Raw genomic sequence first — 19,275 nt, forward strand, 5'->3', positions numbered from 1 at the left:
TGTCATATTTTGATGTTAGTTAGATTTAATTTGAGTCATGTTTTTTTGGTAAAAAATAAATATAATTTTTTTCACCACCAATATCCGATCTATTGCACTGCTTAATCTAGTTTGGAGGTCAGTTGACAATTATGGCATCAAGTGGTTCTAGCTCCTCCCGATTGTACATTTAGAAAATTGAACATTTGAATCAAGCCCATAATGGGTTCTAGCCAACAAGTATTTGGATATTTAACATGACATTTTATAAAATTGTTAGGTTGGACGTCATGGCCGAAGTTAGAACTTCGACCTCTCCACTTTATGTGAGTTGAATTTTCAATATCTTGTTATTTTGCCTCTACGAAAAGAAATATAGACAAATTTGTATTCTACTATAATTTTACTCTTTTTATTTAATAACGACTCACTTTGTGATATAACTTACCCTTTTGTATTTGTATTGTGTCCTATAGAAGTTTAGGTAGATGATGTAATAATTTATTTTATTTTTTTGTAAAAGATGGGATATAATTTGAAACCAATGAAACTTTAGTTCTTAGAGATTGTTGAAGAACGACCAAGTCAATCAATAATTGGCTATAAGCTTACTTTTATTTTATACAATATACAATTTGGTAACAACTTATATCATCTCTAATTATGCTTATGCCAAAATTAGTGTCATGTCAAAATTAGTGTTTATCTTAGTGAGAAACCATAACACTCGGAACAATACTCTATTTTTGACAACTCCAAAATAGGTGTCAGATTTAACAAACTTTGTATCTTCCTCAATATAACACCCAAGCTTTTTCTTCATTTCCTCAACCCTTGCATATATGCAACCTTGGGCCAACCAAGGTTGTTAGCCATGGCTCATCATTTTTCTAATAAGGCCTTAGGTTGTTTTCTTTTCTTTTCTTTTCTTCTTTCTTCTTATTCAACCTATGGCCAAAGTCATTTTATCTTAGATCCAATAGAGGATTTTGGTGATTTTGGTGGTGATTTTGGTGGTGATTTTGATGATGATGTTACAATTATAAATGAAAATGATTTTGCTCCGGCTCAATCACCATCAATAATCACAGATTCTCCAACTCCTGCTCCAGCACCTGAAATTGAAATTGAAAATGTCAATGATAAAAATAATGATGCTTCTGCCACAAGTTTTCCTAATGAGAGGCTAAGAAGTGCTTATATTGCATTGCAAGCGTGGAAAGATGTAATGTATTCCGATCCTTATGACACAACTGGTGATTGGGTTGGTAATGATGTGTGTTCTTACACCGGTGTGTTTTGTGCATCGGCTCTTGATGATCCAACATTGAATGTTGTTGCTGGTGTTGATCTTAACCATGCCGACATTGCTGGTCACCTTCCGGAAGAGTTAGGATTATTGAATGATACCGCTCTTTTCCACATTAACTCAAATAGATTTTGTGGTATTGTTCCTGAGAGCTTAAAAAATCTAACCATTATGCATGAGTTTGATATTAGTAACAACCGTTTCGTCGGTGGTTTTCCTTCTGTGGTACTCGAATGGCCAGATTTGAAGTACTTGGATATTAGATACAATGACTTTGAGGGATGTTTACCTCCTGAGCTATTTGAGAAAGAACTCGATGCGATATTTTTGAACAATAACCGATTCACATGTGGTATACCAGAAACACTTGGAAAATCAACTGCCTCTGTTGTGACTTTTGCTAACAATCATTTCACAGGTTGTATTCCAAAATCAATCGGAAACATGGCGAACTTGAATGAGATTGTGTTATTGGAAAATGGTCTTGGTGGTTGTTTTCCACAAGAAATTGGTTTGTTAGAGAATGTAACTGTTTTGGATGCTAGCAATAATGGGTTTGTTGGGACTCTACCAAATTTATCAGGATTAAAGAATGTTGAGGTTATTGACATAGCACACAACATGCTTAGTGGATATGTTTCAAACACTATTTGTCAACTACCTTTGTTGAAGAACTTCACATTCTCTCACAATTACTTTAATGGAGAAGCTCAAACTTGTATTCCTTCAAAAAATTCTGATGTTGTATTTGATGATGCTAAAAATTGTTTACCAGGAAGGAAGAATCAAAAGACATCCAAGCAATGTTTACCAGTTCTAACTAAACATGTGGATTGTAGCAAAAATTGTGGTGGTGGAGGAAAAGGACATAGTCCTGCTCCATCGACGCCAAAACCAACTCCATCAAATCCACCAAAGTCTCATCCTCCTAAGGAAGAGACACCAAAGGCTCAACCACCACCAATTTTGCCACCTGTTGAAGATATTCCACCAACTCTACCACCGGTCGAGGACATTCCACCAACAAGAGCACCGGTCGTGGACATTCCCCCTACACTACCACCGGTTGAAGACATTCCACCAACAAGAGCACCGGTCGTGGACATTCCCCCTACACTACCACCGGTTGAAGACATTCCACCAACGAGAGCACCGGTCGTGGACATTCCCCCTACACTACCACCAGTTGAAGACATTCCACCAACGAGAGCACCGGTCGTGGACATTCCCCCTACACTACCACCAGTTGAAGATATTCCACCAAAGCGTGCACCAGTGTCATCACCACCACCACCTGTGAGTCGTGTCATTCCCCCTGGACTTTTCAAATCACCACCACCACCAGTTTACTCTCCTCCACCACCTGTCCACTCACCTCCTCCACCAGTCTACTCTCCACCACCACCACCACCTGTTCACTCACCCCCTCCACCAGTCCACTCTCCACCACCACCACCAGTTCATTCACCTCCTCCTCCAGTTCATTCTCCTCCACCACCAGTCCACTCTCCACCACCACCTGTCTACTCACCTCCACCACCAGTCCACTCTCCACCACCACCTGTCTACTCACCTCCTCCACCAGTCCACTCCCCACCACCACCACCGGTGTACTCCCCTCCACCACCCCCACCAGTCTACTCTCCACCCCCACCAGTTTACTCTCCACCGCCACCAGTACAATCTCCACCGCCACCAATGGTAAACTCTCCACCACCACCTGTCCACTCTCCTCCTCCTCCACCGGTCAACTCTCCACCACCACCACCACCAACATGGGAAGACATTATCTTGCCACCAATATTTGGAGCTGAATATAGGTCGCCTCCTCCCCCAGCAATTGTTGGATACTAAAATAGAAGACTGCAATACAATTTCTATTAACATTATTTGTCTTTTTATTTTGCCACAATTTCAAAAATACTTACACAGGGCTGAGCTTCACATATTTGTGAATGTGTGAATTGTAATTGGACTCATCTTAATGACATTTTATATTTTCTTATCTTAGTTCTTATTAGTAGTTAATGAATTTATTTTCTATGCTTCGTTTCATTTTAATAACCCACATACTTGTGTCAAATTTCAAAAGCTTCCAAACGCAACACAACAGTTGAATTCAATGTATCAGATCATGAAGAATTGGAGAAAAACACAAACAAATGGATTTTTAGCTTTTATTAGATCATGGATCAGTAAAATTATATCTAAATATCTCTAGCATCTACTAAAAACTAATTGATGTTATGTACCAAAAAAAAACTAATTGATGTTCTCTTTTTCATTGACAACCGTTTCATGTTATAGAATCTACCCTTAAATTATTAAGAAATTCAAGTATTCACATTAACTTGTGTCGCATAATAGGTGTTTCAAAAATTAAGTTTGATTTAACGGTGAAGGGTTTAAATTTAAGTAATATGTTAAAGGTCCGAAATTCGATTCCCTCAGTTCCGTTGTAAAAAAAAAATGATTTTAACGGTGTTTGGATAAAAAGTTCAATTAAGCACTCATAGTATAAGCTGTCTCAAAAGATCTCACAAAGTCTATAAAAATAAATTCAAATGTCTTAATTAAATATTTTCTTCATACCACAACATACGTCGCTTTGACACTTTTACACATATTAAAAAAGTTAATTAATATTGTATAAAAAAGAGATATCACATGCATGTTACTCTCTTTGAAAATAAGTTTTGTCCCTAAATGTATAAATCCATATGCATGTTACTACTTACTACCTAGCTAGTGCATTTACGGTGCAAATTTTTTCGAAAGGAATTTATACTGAAAAATGAAAGTTTTTTTGTTCTCGAGTAATTTAGTTAGTTGCATAAAAAAATTGTAGTTTAATTGGCAGAATTTTGCCCTTAAAAATAAATATGTGGAGAACTCCAAATTCGAAATTTAACCCTACATATTACAATGCTTCTATCAACTAAATTATACTTACAAAAATTATGAAAAATTAAAATTACATATGTTAATAAACAAATGATATTTTTTGGTCAATCTTCACACAAAAGCATTAAATTACTATCAATTTTTTTTATAATACTATGATTTTTTTTTTGGTACAATACCAATTTTTCTTAATATACATAAAAAAATAAAAGTATTGTGTTTTTTTCTAAAAAAAAAAAACTTGTAGTATGGACAATTAGTAGATTTTATTTTTGGTAAAATAGCAATTAAAGTCACACATTTAAAGTTTGGAGAAATAGGAAATTTTGAATTCGAATTTTAACATGTGCAATAATGTTCTTAATAGCTGGGGGAGGAATTGTAAGACCTGCTAGACCTATGCATCACGTTCTGCAGCTGGCTCGAATAGTAGTGTTGCTAATTAGGTCGAAATCAAGGAGTAGTGATGGTTGGGTGGAGTCTGCCGAATATAGATGGAGCCTATAAAGATCAACATGTTGCAGGTGGTGGTGGCGTGATTCGTGGCAGTCAAGGAGAATGGATAAGGGGCTTTGCTAAGAACGTTGGCTTATGTAGCGCTTTTGTCGCAGAGCTATGGGGAGTTCTAGAGGGGTTGCGATATGTGTAGCGATTGGGTTTCAAGAAGGTGGAGCATAATATAGATTCATAAGCAGTAGTGGTTCGTGTGATGCAAAATAGAAGATCAAGCAGTTCGTTGGGTAGCTCGGTGATGAAATAAATTTGATGTTTGTTGGAGGTGAATTGGATCGATGAGGTTTCCCATTATTATCGTGAAGCAAACAAATGTGTGGATGTGATGGCCAACAAATGATGTTCTCTTGATTATGATGTGGTGTTCTGTGATTTTTGTCCACCACAACTTGCTGAGATTTATGCAGCTGATCTAGTGGGGAGTATCACCCCTAGATTGATTTCTTTGTAGTTCTTTTTTTTTTCTTCTTTTATTTCTTTGGACTTTAGCTCTCTATTTTACCAAAAAAATAAAATAAAAAAATTCTTAATAATTACCGAGTTACACTTTCAGTTTCAAAATTAATTAATGAATTACTTATGAAAATTGAAAAATGCTAACTAATTAATGAAACTAAATGAAATAAAATTATTTTAAAATTTGTGTAGCCAATACAAATTTTCCCTTTTCATTTCTTTAACTAGTGTCTCGAAGTAAGTGGTTAGTACATTACTTATTAATAACAGTTGAAACAAAAAGATAATTAAAAAAAAAAGAATTTTTAATTAATGATAAAAAATAAACTTCACATTAAAAACGATATTTTTTAATTGGATGGAAGTTGTCTCAATTCTCCCATTCGATATGGATTTGACGCTATTATTAGAAAACATTTTCGGTCACTATCTTGCAGGTTTTTCAGGTTTCGTTCAAGGGTCACCCGACAATTTGCTCGTTGAACTAATGAACTGTACGCTATCTACAAGGGCTTCTTGTTGGCCAATGACATGAGTATTGATAAACTTGTGTACTACTCTAATTCTTTACACTGTTTTTATGTTTGAGCCTTGTATGATTGGTTTTTTCTTTATTTCTGTGACTCTTTATAAACTTTGGTAGTCTACCTTGGCACACCTTGTGCTGAGGAGGTTGTTTGTTAATATATTTCTATTTTAGTTTTTTCAAAAAAATAAAATTCTTTACACTATTTCAACCTCATCAAAGGTTCCCATGTCAAGTATCATATTAATGTTGTGTTGATTTAAGATATAAAAGAAACACTTTCTTAACGACATGACAAAATAATGATTATTTATTGGACGAACTTGTAAAACTATTTTACTCTGCCGATGCATATGATTAAACTCATTTATTTATTTATTAGGAAATCTCATATTTAACTAGTTAAACACCTAAAGATGAAAGAACGAATATAGCTCTAAAAACGACGTCGACTCGTACACTTTCAATTTCCGAATCAAAAATCAACATAGCATAGCATAGATCGAATCCAACTTCATTCATGCTTTCGCGAAACCACCAACATCAATAATCTCATTATTCGAATCTTCAAAAACCAACAAAAATGGATGACAAAACGCACTCTAACAACAAGAAAAACGACGACGAAGAAGAAGTTACTCAACAAACACAAGACGCTAAATCGCCGGTCGCCGGAGCCGGTGGTGGTGGTAATTGGGGTGGTTGGGGAGGATTTTCTGCGCTTTCTATTCTCTCTGATCTTCAAAAAGCTGCTGCTGTTGCTGCTGAAGAGATCTCTCGCAATGTACGTTTTCAAATCAATACGATGTCGTTTTTATGGTGGTTGGTTCAATGCTTTTATTTTGATCTGTTAACTAGTTTTTTTTATTTTGTGATTATAGTTTGAGATTTAGTGTTAATTAATTATGTACTGCAAATGTGGTTGTGTTTAATTAGTTTATTTTTTAAAAAATGGAATTAGGGTTGTTTATTTGCTTTCTGTAATTAGAAATGTAGATTTTTTGTTTGTTTGTTTTATTTTTGTGGATAACTTTTGCTACTGATTTAGCTGATAGTGGAGTATGTTAGTGTTATATGAGTTTCATAGAATGTAGATTTTAATTTTAGTTTTACTTTTATGGCAAATGCTAACTAGTGCCACCGGAGCACTAGTTAAGAGTACAAATTTAGAATTTTTTTTCATGAAAGTTGTATAGTCAAAAAATCTAAAAGTCTAAATTTTGATTTTTTTCAATGCATTTATTTTATTTTATTTCTCTTTTTAGTTCCTTAACTAGTTCTCCGGGGCACTAGTTAGCAAGACCCTATTTTTATTTATGATAAAGGAGAATTATGTAGCCAATAATGAATCGGTCTAAGTGATAAGGTCTCGCGCCCCTTAAGCAAGTGGTCAGGGGTTCGATTTCTGGCTCTGGTGTATGGAGAAAATTCGGTTGGGAGGGAGAATCCACCTTGTGTGTCCCACAGGTTCCCCGACGGAGATTAGGAGTCAAAATTAGCATGTGGGAATGAGTAGTGCTATTCGGAGCTTAAATTTTTTTACGAATGTCATCTTGGCTGTGACATCAAGGTTTTTGTTGTCTGTATGACTGCGGTCACATTTTAAAACCTCGATGCTGTATTTTCGTAATAAATCCTTGTTTAGTTACTATAAATGGATAAAATTAAATGAAAAAGTAGAGGTATTATTTCTTGGAAGTTATGTAATTTTGGGAGGATTTAGCTTATTGGGGACAATTGATAGGAGGATTTAGAATTTTTGGCTGTGAATTAATGGTGTTTCATAATGCAGGCTGCTTCAGTTGCAGAGACAGCATCAAAGAGCATTGCAGAGTTGCAAATCACTGGTGAAGAAGAGTCTGAAGCTTCCAAAGAGGATGTAGGGGATGAAGGATCTGCAAAGGAAAGTGATGATGAGAGTGACACTGCTCCATTGCGAAAATCTGCTCTGGATAGGTTGGAGAAAGCTAGTGAAGATTCACTGCTTAGCCAGGCAAGTATTGATGGATATTTCTTTTTTATTTTTGGGGGGCTGGGGGAAATTTGAGATTTAGATTTATTGATCTTTATTGCACTTCAAAATTAGATCAACTGAGCATCACTGTGTATAACTGTATATTATATGTAGGTCTATGTTTTTAGTTTTTACTATGAAATAACAAAATATGCAAATTTTCCTGTTCAGGATTCATTATATTTTATCTTTTTTTGTTGATAACTTGATATCTTTTCTAATGGGGTGTAATGAGAATAGGTCTTAACTGAGCTCCTAGCCTATGCTTTTATGGTCTTTATGATTGTCTTGCATATTCTTTTTTAAGTAAGGCAGTTGACGGTTTACTGTCTTGCATAATTGTATTATGCTATTGTTTGGTCCATGTAGACGACCCCACATAGTGGGGAAAAGACACGTTTCTTGTTGTTATCTAGTCTGTAATATATCCATCACTTATACTTGAGCTCTGTAATGTGTGTAGGGTTTGAAGGTTTTCGATAATTCTGTGGAAACTTTTGCTTCTGGAGCATGGAGAACTTTAGGAAATGCATGGCGAGGGGGCAGTGAGTTAGTTCAAAAGTATGATTCATTGTTTTTATTTTTAATTAATTTATTATTATTTTATATCAACCTACATGGGGATTGCACTGTTAGTCTAGTTGCTGATCACTAGTATGGTGATATATTTAGATATTGTGATGAAAATACACACCGACATATTTTGTAACTAGTTTATTGTGCAATTTTTTAGAGGGAAATCAAGTATGGACCAACATGTGCTTCACCTTTATTAAAATCAACCTGTAAACCACGAGTATTTTCAATAGTGTTATGAAGTGGATGATTAATTGGGCCTCTTAACATTAGGCAAGACTCAATCATCTATAACACTAGGCTTATGATCTTATTGATGCTTCATTCCATAAAATTCATAAAAGAAGTGATTTTATTAAAGAAGAGAAATAGATGAATGCAAAAACAGAGGATAAGACTACTGGAATGTATTGTCTCTTGACTGTGTTTGATTGTTTTCTTTCTGTCTTATTTATATTTAGTGTATCAACCTGACTTCTGTGGACCGAGAAGAGTTTTTTTATCTTTTATTTGAGGTCTTGGCTTTTATCTTTTATTTTATGTACAAGTCACTGTACTAGGTTTAAGATTAGTATATTTCACTAATGTAAGGACATGGGTGTTTCCTATCACACATCAATTTTTTTTGGCTTACAGTTATTAACCTGAATAATTTCTTTGTTTTCTTTAGGCTCGAGAATTCAGCTTCAAACCTTGCAGGATCTGTACCGCATGATGGACCAGGAGCTCCAGGTTCTAATGCACCTTCCCTATTAGAGGTTCGGAAAACTCCTGTCATACTCTAGGATTTCTTTTATCAATAGTTACACATTTGCTTACTTATTTCTATTTATTATGTTACAGACTGGAAAAGCTTTTACTGCAAAGGGAATGCAAGTGCTTGAATATGTGGGTAAGGAGACAATGGACTTACTAATCAGTGAAACCGGAATTGAGGTTGAAAAGGCTAGAAATGATGGGGATCAATTATCAGAAGAAGTGACATTTGATCGATGTTTTTACATTTATGGAGGTCCAGAGCAGCTGGAGGTAACTTTCTATTATTGCATGTTTCCAGAAAATGTCTTGTAATATCATTATTATATCTTGCAGAATTTGTTAGGGTATGTTTGGTTGTGAGAAGTAATTGAGAAGAGAGAAAGGATTGAGAAATAGAGTAGATTTGTCGTATTGTTTTGGTATATGAGAAAGAGAAGAGAGAGAAGTGCATCTCTCTCTCTCTCTCTTTTAGTTCCTTTTTTAGCTCCGTAACTTGTGTCTTAAAGGCACAAGTTAGCATGTTCTGTAAAGAATTATATGGATAACGGATGAATTGTCCTCAAACAGAAGGAGCTACCCCTGATACAATGGAAAACCAGGGTATATACAAACAAAAAATAAGAATGAAATGGGGGCCAAGCTCCTTACAAGGTTGATAATGGAAATTAAGAAATAAAAGATAAACCTGCTGGTAGAAGACCTACTCTTCTGCACATACCCATCTCCAAAACCAACTCCTAATTCTTTAAACCAAACAAGAGAAGTTTGGTCTCTCTCTTCAACTTCTCTCTTTCTCTCTCTCTCTCTCTCTCTCTCTCTCTCTCTCTCTCACACACACACACACACACACACACACACACACACACACACACACACACACACACACACACACACACACACACACACACACACACACACACTCTCTCTCACTCATTGGAGTATCATAGATGATCTCTTGGAAGGGGTTTCATATACCGTGTTTTGTTTTTATATTTTAATTAGAGTTAGGGTTATCGTGTTGGTTATCTGTATTGTATTTTATAGCACATCATTACAGACCATGTTGTTGTTCAGAGTTTGCTTTCTCATTTTCTTCGCCACCAAAATCCCTGTAGTTTCAATTGCACATTATTTTGAATTTTTGGTGTTAACAAAATGTTTCCTATGCGATGCTCAGGAACTGGAAGCTTTGTCTAGTCATTACGCCTTGTTGTTTAACAGAAGAAAAGCAAAATTATCTGCAGAGCAAAAATCTGTATTTGACGGGAAGCTTAAAGAGGTCCAACAAATTTTTGATTTGAGTAATGAAATTGATGCTGGTACTGATTCTAACAAAGGAAAAACAGTAGAGAGAGGAAATGAGGGAAGCAGTGATGAGATGAAGAACTTACATGATTCAAGTGTTGGCAAGGCTGCTGAAATGGCTGCTGGGTAATTTATCCCATCCTTGTAATTATCAATATTTTATTCACAGACTATTGTTGCCACAGTCTTGATAGAGTTAAAAATGGTTCATCGTCTTCTTTGCTAGTTATCACCGTTCTCTCTCCAATGGTGTAGAACTATGGGTTTAAAAAATTTACATAATGTAGAAAATTTGAATGTTGGGTCGGATGCAGGAATAACATGGACAAAATGTGCGTATACTCTTAGGAATAGTAAAAGAAAGCTAAGTAACATCTATGGCTTAGGAATGTGTTTGTTTTGATCACTTAACTAAAATGTTATTTTCCTTTCCTACTTTATGGTCCTGTTCCTGTCTGCACTGCAGCTAGAGTCATTATATAAGTGTGATCATCATTTACCCTTATAGATTGAGGAAGCCCTATTCCCAAATATGTGACGCAGCTTATTTTCATTTTTCAGTTTCACAAATGCTTTGGCTGGCCTAGCTGCTAATGATATAATTCAGAGAACTACTGGAAGATTAGACTCTCTTCATTCTGAGGGAGTTCATGTACGAGAAAATATTTGGACTATATTTATTATTTTCGTTAATTATAATTTATCCTCTTTCTTTACATTAACATGAAAGGTTTGTTGTAAAATTGAGTAAAATGGCATGCTTTTCTTTGCAGAGGCTATCTGAAATGTGCTGTTTTGCGGTGTCACAACTTCTGACGTTTGGAAAATCCATCATTTCTCTTGCCAACAAAACTGTGGAGGAAGAAGTTGATGGTAATAAGGTTAACATAGAGTGGCCTGAAGATGTTTCTGCAAAAGCTAAGATTATAAGAATAAATGTTCAGACAATGATTGGATATTTGGAAGCAGTTTCCAACAGTTTCGTTACAGGTTGGCTGTCTATTATTTCCATCCATGATCATAATGATAATCATGTTTTAAAAGTATTTCCACCACGGGTTAACCGTAGAACAATCGATTTTGTTTTTACTCAAACCATGGAAGAATCAGTTACAACTTACAACTTAGCTTCTTTTGGCACTGAAAATCATAGGTCTTTTGAACACAGTCTGTATACCATGAAGCAGCAATTTTGTTGTTTAACCATTTTAATGCATTTATCAGGCATATCTGATGTAACTGAGGCCTATCAAGCTTCCATTAAAGGTGTTACTGCTGAGTCTCCCACAGCTGTTCCCAAGACATCAGTCCAAGAAAAAGCCAGTGCTTTCTCTGAACACCTTCGAGCTGATCAAATTACAGCGATAAGTAAAATCCAGGACGGGGTGCAATTTTTAGCTCACGTTGTCCTTTCAACCTCTATGAATGCGGCTTGAACACTAATTTTTCTTTTATGTAAATAGTTCGGGATTTATTAATTCCAAAGTGATACCACTCAACTATGCTGGAGCTCATACTGATGATTGAGCGGTACACTCTTAGTTGTGTCTGTACTGGGGCAGATTTGTCCAGTTAAATTGATTATTTTTTCCCCTTAATTTTCTTAAACCATAAACTCATAGATATATGCAATTCTTACTGTATGTTAACTATATATTTTCTCAAACCAGTCATATATTGGATGTGTGTGCAATTCTTGCTATGTTAGTTTTTTCATTTTTTTTTGACCAAGTCTTCCTATTATTTATTTATTTTTTTAATAATAAGGGTTCGTTTGGATCGATTTATTTTTGCGCTTATGCGAAACATCTTATGCAAATAAATAAGCTTTTATGTATTATTATAAGATTTTCAAAGTAGTTTATGATAAAAACTTATGAATTAACACAAAATTATTTATTTGCATCAGCTATTTCCATAAGCTCGAATATAAGCCGAATTCAAACAGGCCCTAATTATTCCTATGCTAGTTATATATAAATAAAATGAATATTTACATATTATTTAACGTATGATAAAAAATATAGAAAATTTGTTATAAGAAAAAAATAAGATTTGAACAAAACATATATTCATATTCCATTTTGATATTTTAATTTATTGTAATATTTTTTTTTTAAAATGACTATTGAGTATTGACTCGATATTTATTTATCATAATTTTTTTTCTAAATCTGAATAGCTTTTCACTTTAATTTAGGTGTGAAATTAATATTTTAAAAATCATTTCATAAAAGCAAGTATAGTAATCCAAAAATTGTCTCCTATTCATATTCACACCATTTTTATCCATATTCATCCTTAAATTACAAAAACGTCCACATTCGTTGTACTTACTCTGATCATGTGTTATAAACACGTGACAAGAAACAACAAAGAGCTCAGAAAAATCTGTGTTCTTCACGTATCTACAACATTGCATCTATTGAAAGTGTGAGTAATCAAACATGGGAGACATAGATCCATCTTTCATACAATCAACAGAACACCGTCCCAACTTATCTACCTTCATACAAGTTGATGAAATTCCAATCATTGATTTCTCAGAAAGCAAGCAAGAAAATCTCATCTCAAAGATTGGCAAAGCATGTGAAGAGTGGGGGTTTTTTCAAGTAATCAATCATGGTGTTCCTTCTGAAGTTAGCACAAAGGTTGAGATTGAAGCCAAGAAGTTTTTTGATCAAAGCTTAGAGGAAAAGAAGAAAGTGAAAAGAGATGAAGCTAATGCTATGGGGTATCATGATGCTGAACATACTAAGAATATAAGGGATTGGAAAGAGGTTTTTGATTATCTTGTTGAGAATACTACACAAGTTCCTTCTTCTCATGAGCCACATGATTTGGAGCTAAGGACTCTTACTAATCAATGGCCACAATACCCTCCTCATTTTAGGTAATCATTAATCTTATCATATAATCTTAATCTCATTTTAGGCTTGTTTGGATTGACTTATTTGTGTTTTTCTGCTTACATAATTACTTGTGAGCTATCGACACTCCTCAGATTAGGCGTGTTCGTGTCGGACACGTGTCGGTGTCCTTGTCGGACACCAACACCGACACTTGTGATTACACTAAATTGTGTTATTTTTCCAATTTTTTTATCTGTGTTGACGTTTCGGTGTCCGTGTCCATGTCGTATCCGGTGTCCGTTTCCGTGTTTGTGTCTGTGGTTCATAGCTTGTGAGACACTGTATGAGAGAACTTATTGAAATTGTAATTTGTATAAGTTCAAAACTAAATTCAACAGAAAACATCTCTAAATTGAAGATTATGTTTTTTTTTTACTTAGGGAAACAATGCAGGAGTATGCTAGGGAAGTGGAAAAGCTAGCATACAAGTTATTGGAGTTGATTTCATTGAGCTTAGGCCTAACTGGTGACAAATACCATGACTGCTTCAAGAACCAACTAAGCATGGTGAGGCTCAATCACTATCCACCATGTCCTTCCCCTGATTTGGCACTTGGCGTTGGTCGTCACAAAGATTCTAGTGCTTTAACTGTCCTTGCACAAGATGATATTGGCGGCTTACAAGTTAAGAGAAAATCAGTTGGTGATTGGATTCCTGTTAAACCTACTCCTGGTGCATTTATCATCAACGTGGGTGACATTGTTCAGGTATGTTTTTCCAACAATACCTGAGTTCGAATTATATATTAGTCGAATTTTGTCGGTGACATTGTTCAAGGACAGATCAATTTGGAAGAATCCGAGTTCGAATCTTGACTAAAACAATCTTGGGTCAGACTTCACTTACCTTCCGGTAGAACTTCAAATTACCAAAGTCACTTTTCTCTAGAAATTGGAGGCTTAAGACAAAGAAAAACTTTAAATTGAGTCATTACTACTTCCTTGTTGTTATATGCTATGTAGCACCGATATTTCATATCGAATTTGTGTTTGGTGTCCGACAAGCGTTGGTGTCTGACACCACACATGTATTTATTTATATTCAACTATTCTATTTTTTCAAAATATTATCAGTCTCAACCTGTCGATGTCTGGTATGTATGTATCTTTGCTTTGGAGGTTATATGATGTTTTGTTCATTTCATTCAATTGGTTCCATCTGAATGTTGTTTTGTTTTTTCAGGTTTGGAGCAATGACAAGTATGAGAGTGTAGAACACAGGGTGGTAGTAAACACAGAGAAAGAAAGATTTTCCATTCCATTCTTCTTTTTCCCAGGTCACCATGTTATGGTGAAGCCAGCAGAAGAGCTAGTGAATGAGCAAAATCCTGCAAAATATAAACCATACAATGTTGGTAAATTCTATGCTAATAGAAACCGTAGTGATTTCAACAAACGTGAGGTTGAGAATATCCAAATTCATCACTTCAAGATCTTGGATTAGCTATATAAAATATTAGCTCTTTTTTTTTTTTTTTTAAAGTCTTAGGCATCCCCTTTCTATGGAAAGGAACTCCGGTAATTCGAGTTCGACCAAGTAATAAATAAAGTTTGACAAATGATTGTTTTCATATCCCTATTATCCAATGATAGAATAGAAATATAAATTAGACGATACTAACTTGATCTATATTTGAGTTGCATATATGCAAAAACTTTGAGTATGGATGTATGTTTCATCGTCGCCTCCGATAGTTGGTTAGAAGGCGATCATGCATTGCCAACCACCTAAAGGTTTGAATTTTGTGCTGTCCTTTCCAATTTCATATCATGGTCCAATCTCCCTCTATCCGGTGTACATTCTGCCATTGCAAGTCATAAGCACTATGAGTATGACGAATAAAATGACAAAAATGCTATGCTAGAGTTTAGCCCTTGGGTTCGGTGTCTCTAGGTGTAGGAAGGGCAACCAACTAGTACACGATGTTGGGCGAAAAATTATCATTTAGGAAATTAAGATCCCAGTTACCTTCATTCGTTAAAACATCTTTCACATTAAGAGTCGAGTCAATCAACTTATTGGTAGCCTTTGTCATGTGACCATCTATCCATCTAGAAAGTTTGTCTGATTACCATCTAGTTACAAAACCATATGCCGTTGGAATTGGTCCCAAATACATGCAAGACAAATAGTTTGGACTATTAATCATATTCCCATAGCATCTTCATAAGAAAACTTATGTTCGTCCGGTGAAGATTTCTTATTTCCAAATTAATAAATGTTTTGTTCATATACTAATCAATAAACAGTTTCATATTAGTACCAAATTTCTAAAATAGTTTAATATTAAGTTATATATTTAAGTGAAATATATTTTTTTTAAATGACCATATTGACTCTTAATAAATATGACTTGACCAAATTGAGTCTCAATTTTAAATTTACATTGTCCATTAAATTACAAAAACATCCACATTAGTTGTATTTATTATGATTATTACTATAGTTTATAAACATGTGACAACATACAACAAAGAGCTAAGAAAAATCTGTGTTCTTCACATATCTTAAAAATTCCATCAACTAGAAGTGTTTTCTTAGAAAACAAGGAACCAAAAAACCAGACATGGGAGACATTGATCCATCTTTCATACAATCCACAGAACACCGTCCCAAATTATCTACCTTTGTAGAAATTGATCATGAAATTCCAATCATTGACCTCTTAGAAAAAAGTCAACAAAACCTCATCTCAAAGATTGGCAAAGCATGTGAAGAATGGGGATTCTATCAAGTAATCAATCATGGAGTTCCTTCTGAGGTTAGCACAAAGGTTGAGATTGAAGCCAAGAAGTTTTTTGAGCAAATTAAAGCTTAGAGGAAAAGAAGAAAGTGAAAAGAGATGAAGTTAATGCTATGGGATATCATGATGCTGAGCATACTAAGAATATAAGGGATTGGAAAGAGGTTTTTGATTATCTTGTTGAGAATACTACACAAGTTCCTTTTTCTCATGAGCCACATGACTTGGAACTAAGGACTCTCACTAATCAATGGCCACAACACAATACCCTAATCATTTTAGGTAATCTTAATATTAGCAAATGATTGCAAGTATATTAAATTAAATAGATAAAATTCCTCCATTTGGATTATATTTGAATTACCTTCATTTCTAAATGTGTGTGTTTGGGTAAACTAATAGGAAATTTAATTGCAAACATTTTTGGGTCACTTTAATAAATTTTAAAAGTTTTGGGTCAAATTTAAAATTTAAAAATAGGGAACAATTTGCAATTTTAAAAATGTAAAGGACCAATTTGAAATTTTTAGTGGCCAATTTGAAATTTTAGAAAAATTTAGGGGTCAAATTGCACTTTTGAAAACATTTACAGGGGTCAAATTGAAAATTTTGAAACATATGGGGGAATGAATTTCAAATTCTTACATTTTAGGTGTAATTTAAAATTCCTTAAATTTAGCTTCGAGAAATACTTCATGAATTCTCATCATTTTGAAAATTCTCTAAATTTATAATCCAAACAAAAAAAAAAACTTATAAAAATTTAATCTTTGAAAAGTTATTTTATCTCAAAATCCCTTATCCAAACACACTCAGTTCTTTCACATCTTGAAATTGAGTATTGGGCTATAAGCGGAACCTCACTGGGTTAGATCAACATATTTGATTGAGAGCAACCACACACGTGACTTTTGACACCACACTTGCACCCAAAACTTTAAGACATTGGGTTTTTATGGGTTTTCTTTGCTCAACTTCAACTTTGTCAACCAATGTGAGATTTTAACTCACACATGATAGATCTCAACATATCTCCTTAAGTGTGATTTTCTCCGCGCATATACTGTTCAATACCACTCACTTTTTGTTCCCCCATCTAGTCGAACCAGACTCTAATGTCACTGTTGGGCAGTAGTAAGGGGGAGTCTCACTGGGTTAGATCAACACATTAGGCTAAGAGTAACCACACAAGAGTTTTTTAATACGACACTTGCACCCAAAACCTTAACGCATTATCTTTGTGGGTTCTCACCTATATGTTACTCAATTTCAACCCTTTTTAACCAATGTGGACTTTAACCCACACTTGGTAGATCTCAACATTGAGATTCCATTGTTCATTAATTTTTTTGAGTGAAGAGGGAGAAAGTAGAGGAACTAGAGAAGCAATTTTGAGTGGTTTTATTAAATCTCTTATTCAATGGAAGAGAATATGAAGTTGATAGAAATTATCATTATTCTTTGTGATCTCTTGGAGTTAATTTCTTGAAACTTATCTGATCTCTTTTTTTATAGTAAATCAAAGAATTGTTCTCTCTCTCTCAAACGTAGTCCGTTCTCTTTTTTATTGGTCAAGTAGCCTAGTTAGTGGCTAGAAATTCTACTTTAAAGGGGAATAAATAGAGTGTCCTGGGTTTGAACCCTAGCTCCTACATATATAATTCGATGTCCATACCAACTGAGCTAAGCTCCGTATTCCATTCTTTATTAAGAACACCATAAATGTTTAATATCTTGGAACTCATTGGACCGAACTAAATAACAAATTTCTTGGTGTTATTTTTCTTCTTATATGTTCTTGTTATTTGCTTTGTTGATTTGTGCTTTTACACTTAGGTTGTTAGAATCGTTATTGCTTGGATTGCATAGAACTTTTGCTCCACTTTTATTATTGTTTGATTGAACAAGAGGTTTAGAATTCACAACAATACGGATGTCTTCAACATCGATCATATGAAATCAAACTCACTCATCATGAATAATGTAAAAATTAAATTAAACCAAAAAACCTCTCTATATTGAAGATAATATTTTTCTTAGGGAAACAATGGAGGAGTATGCTAAAGAAATGGAAAAGCTAGCATACAAGTTATTGGAGTTGATTTCATTAAGTTTAGGCCTAACTGGTAAAAAATTCCATGACTGCTTCAAGAATCAACTAAGCATGGTGAGGCTCAATCATTATCCTCCAAGACTTGGTGTTGGCCGCCACAAGGATTCTAGTGCCTTAACTGTCCTTGCACAAAGTGATATTGAAGGCTTACAAGTTAAGAGAAAATCAGTTGGTGATTGGATTCCTGTTAAGCCTACTCCTGGTGCATTTATCATCAATGTGGGTGACATTGTTCAGGTATGTTTTTCCAACAAAATACAAATAAGTATTTTATTTTTTGGATGCAAGGATAATATGTTTTAGACTGTTGCCTAATTGTATATGACTCATTCACTAATAAGTAGGCATACTCTCGTCCCTAGAAGTTAGCTCAGTTGGTGGAACATTGCATTATATATGCAGGTGGTCGGCGTTCGAACCCTGGTCATCCCAATTATCCACTTTAAGGGTTTGGTTGGTTCAAAGTAGATGAAGGGGAGGAGAGGGAAGATGAGGGAATATTATCGTTCTCAACCTGGATATCTGTGTATTTGTGCTTAAGAAGTTAAAAGTTGTTTTGTTCAATTGGTTCAATCACAATGTTGGGTGTTTTTGTTTTTTAGGTTTGGAGCAATGACAAGTATGAGAGTGTGGAACACAGGGCGGTAGCAAACACAAAGAGAGAAAGATTTTCAATTCCATTATTCTTTTTTCCAGGTGATCTTGATGAACAAAGAGAAGTCTTCGTGTTGACCAAAAAGAAGTCTTCGTGGGCTGCTTCACAATTGGATCTTGCTCCACGGTCCGAGAGAGGATTTCCTCAACGATTGGGTGTTTTAGGTCCAATCCAGAACAATAGGGAAGAAGAGTGCTTTGAGAGAAATAAAAATTAATTTTTATAGGTTTCTTTCGTTAAAAAGAAAAAAACAAAAGTATAGTCCACCAATTTAAATGATCATTTATTTTTCTTCGCATTACAAAATTCCCCTAATATGTAAATATAGAAAATTGTATTTAAAGAACCTCAATATAAGAAATCCAGTGTTTTAAACATATTTATCTCAAGTGAAAGAAATCCACGATAAGAAGCAAGTCTCTCACAACCTAACATTTCATGTTTTATAATAGTCTTAAAATTAAAAAATATATTAATCATAATTTCTTTTTTGTTATTTCATACGACTGA

The 19,275-nt window shown here is 34.6% G+C and overlaps 4 protein-coding genes across 6 annotated transcripts; all 4 read left to right on the forward strand.

The window, feature by feature from the left end:
* The first annotated feature begins 812 nt into the window (after positions 1-812).
* LOC123911624 (pollen-specific leucine-rich repeat extensin-like protein 1) lies at positions 813-3,290 on the forward strand. 3 transcript variants are annotated; one of them, XM_045963092.1, is made up of 2 exons: positions 815-2,446; positions 2,555-3,221. In XM_045963092.1, the coding sequence occupies exons 1-2, from the start codon at positions 854-856 to the stop codon at positions 3,140-3,142; spliced, it is 2,181 nt and encodes a 726-aa protein (XP_045819048.1). In that variant the 5' UTR covers positions 815-853; the 3' UTR covers positions 3,143-3,221. The 3 variants fall into 3 exon arrangements, with proteins under 3 accessions (XP_045819039.1, XP_045819048.1, XP_045819056.1); XM_045963100.1 differs by having other exon boundaries at positions 815-2,353; XM_045963083.1 differs by having other exon boundaries at positions 813-3,290.
* A 2,778-nt stretch (positions 3,291-6,068) lies between these two features.
* LOC123921580 lies at positions 6,069-12,043 on the forward strand. Its single transcript, XM_045974183.1, has 9 exons — positions 6,069-6,471; positions 7,480-7,680; positions 8,165-8,262; positions 8,948-9,035; positions 9,121-9,306; positions 10,214-10,467; positions 10,903-10,993; positions 11,115-11,331; positions 11,566-12,043. The coding sequence occupies exons 1-9, from the start codon at positions 6,271-6,273 to the stop codon at positions 11,775-11,777; spliced, it is 1,548 nt and encodes a 515-aa protein (XP_045830139.1). The 5' UTR covers positions 6,069-6,270; the 3' UTR covers positions 11,778-12,043.
* Positions 12,044-12,657: 614 nt separating this feature from the next.
* LOC123902332 (protein DMR6-LIKE OXYGENASE 1-like) lies at positions 12,658-14,812 on the forward strand. The gene is made up of 3 exons (XM_045952020.1): positions 12,658-13,234; positions 13,634-13,961; positions 14,437-14,812. Exons 1-3 carry the CDS (start codon positions 12,789-12,791, stop codon positions 14,695-14,697), a joined length of 1,035 nt encoding a protein of 344 aa, XP_045807976.1. The 5' UTR covers positions 12,658-12,788; the 3' UTR covers positions 14,698-14,812.
* Positions 14,813-15,813: 1,001 nt separating this feature from the next.
* LOC123902333 (protein DMR6-LIKE OXYGENASE 1-like) lies at positions 15,814-19,071 on the forward strand. Its single transcript, XM_045952021.1, is given in 4 exon segments — positions 15,814-16,060; positions 16,063-16,279; positions 18,022-18,347; positions 18,713-19,071. Coding segments are annotated over 4 exon segments (1,053 nt in total). The 5' UTR covers positions 15,814-15,820; the 3' UTR covers positions 18,983-19,071.
* The last annotated feature ends 204 nt before the right edge of the window (positions 19,072-19,275 follow it).

The sequence above is a fragment of the Trifolium pratense genome, linkage group LG1 (genome assembly GCF_020283565.1).
Source record: "Trifolium pratense cultivar HEN17-A07 linkage group LG1, ARS_RC_1.1, whole genome shotgun sequence".
In the NCBI taxonomy this organism is placed as follows: Eukaryota; Viridiplantae; Streptophyta; class Magnoliopsida; order Fabales; family Fabaceae; genus Trifolium; species Trifolium pratense.

Excerpts from the sequence above, each read along its gene's own strand:
- LOC123911624 (XM_045963083.1), top strand. The coding sequence starts at position 854 with ATGGCTCATCATTTTTCTAATAAGGCCTTAGGTTGTTTTCTTTTCTTT.
- LOC123921580 (XM_045974183.1), top strand. The coding sequence starts at position 6,271 with ATGGATGACAAAACGCACTCTAACAACAAGAAAAACGACGACGAAGAA. Across the intron at positions 6,472-7,479 it reads CTGAAGAGATCTCTCGCAAT|GCTGCTTCAGTTGCAGAGAC; the intron begins GTACGTTTTCAA and ends TTCATAATGCAG. Across the intron at positions 9,036-9,120 it reads ATGCACCTTCCCTATTAGAG|ACTGGAAAAGCTTTTACTGC; the intron begins GTTCGGAAAACT and ends ATTATGTTACAG.
- LOC123902332 (XM_045952020.1), top strand. The coding sequence starts at position 12,789 with ATGGGAGACATAGATCCATCTTTCATACAATCAACAGAACACCGTCCC. Across the intron at positions 13,235-13,633 it reads CAATACCCTCCTCATTTTAG|GGAAACAATGCAGGAGTATG; the intron begins GTAATCATTAAT and ends TTTTTTACTTAG. Across the intron at positions 13,962-14,436 it reads ACGTGGGTGACATTGTTCAG|GTTTGGAGCAATGACAAGTA; the intron begins GTATGTTTTTCC and ends TTGTTTTTTCAG.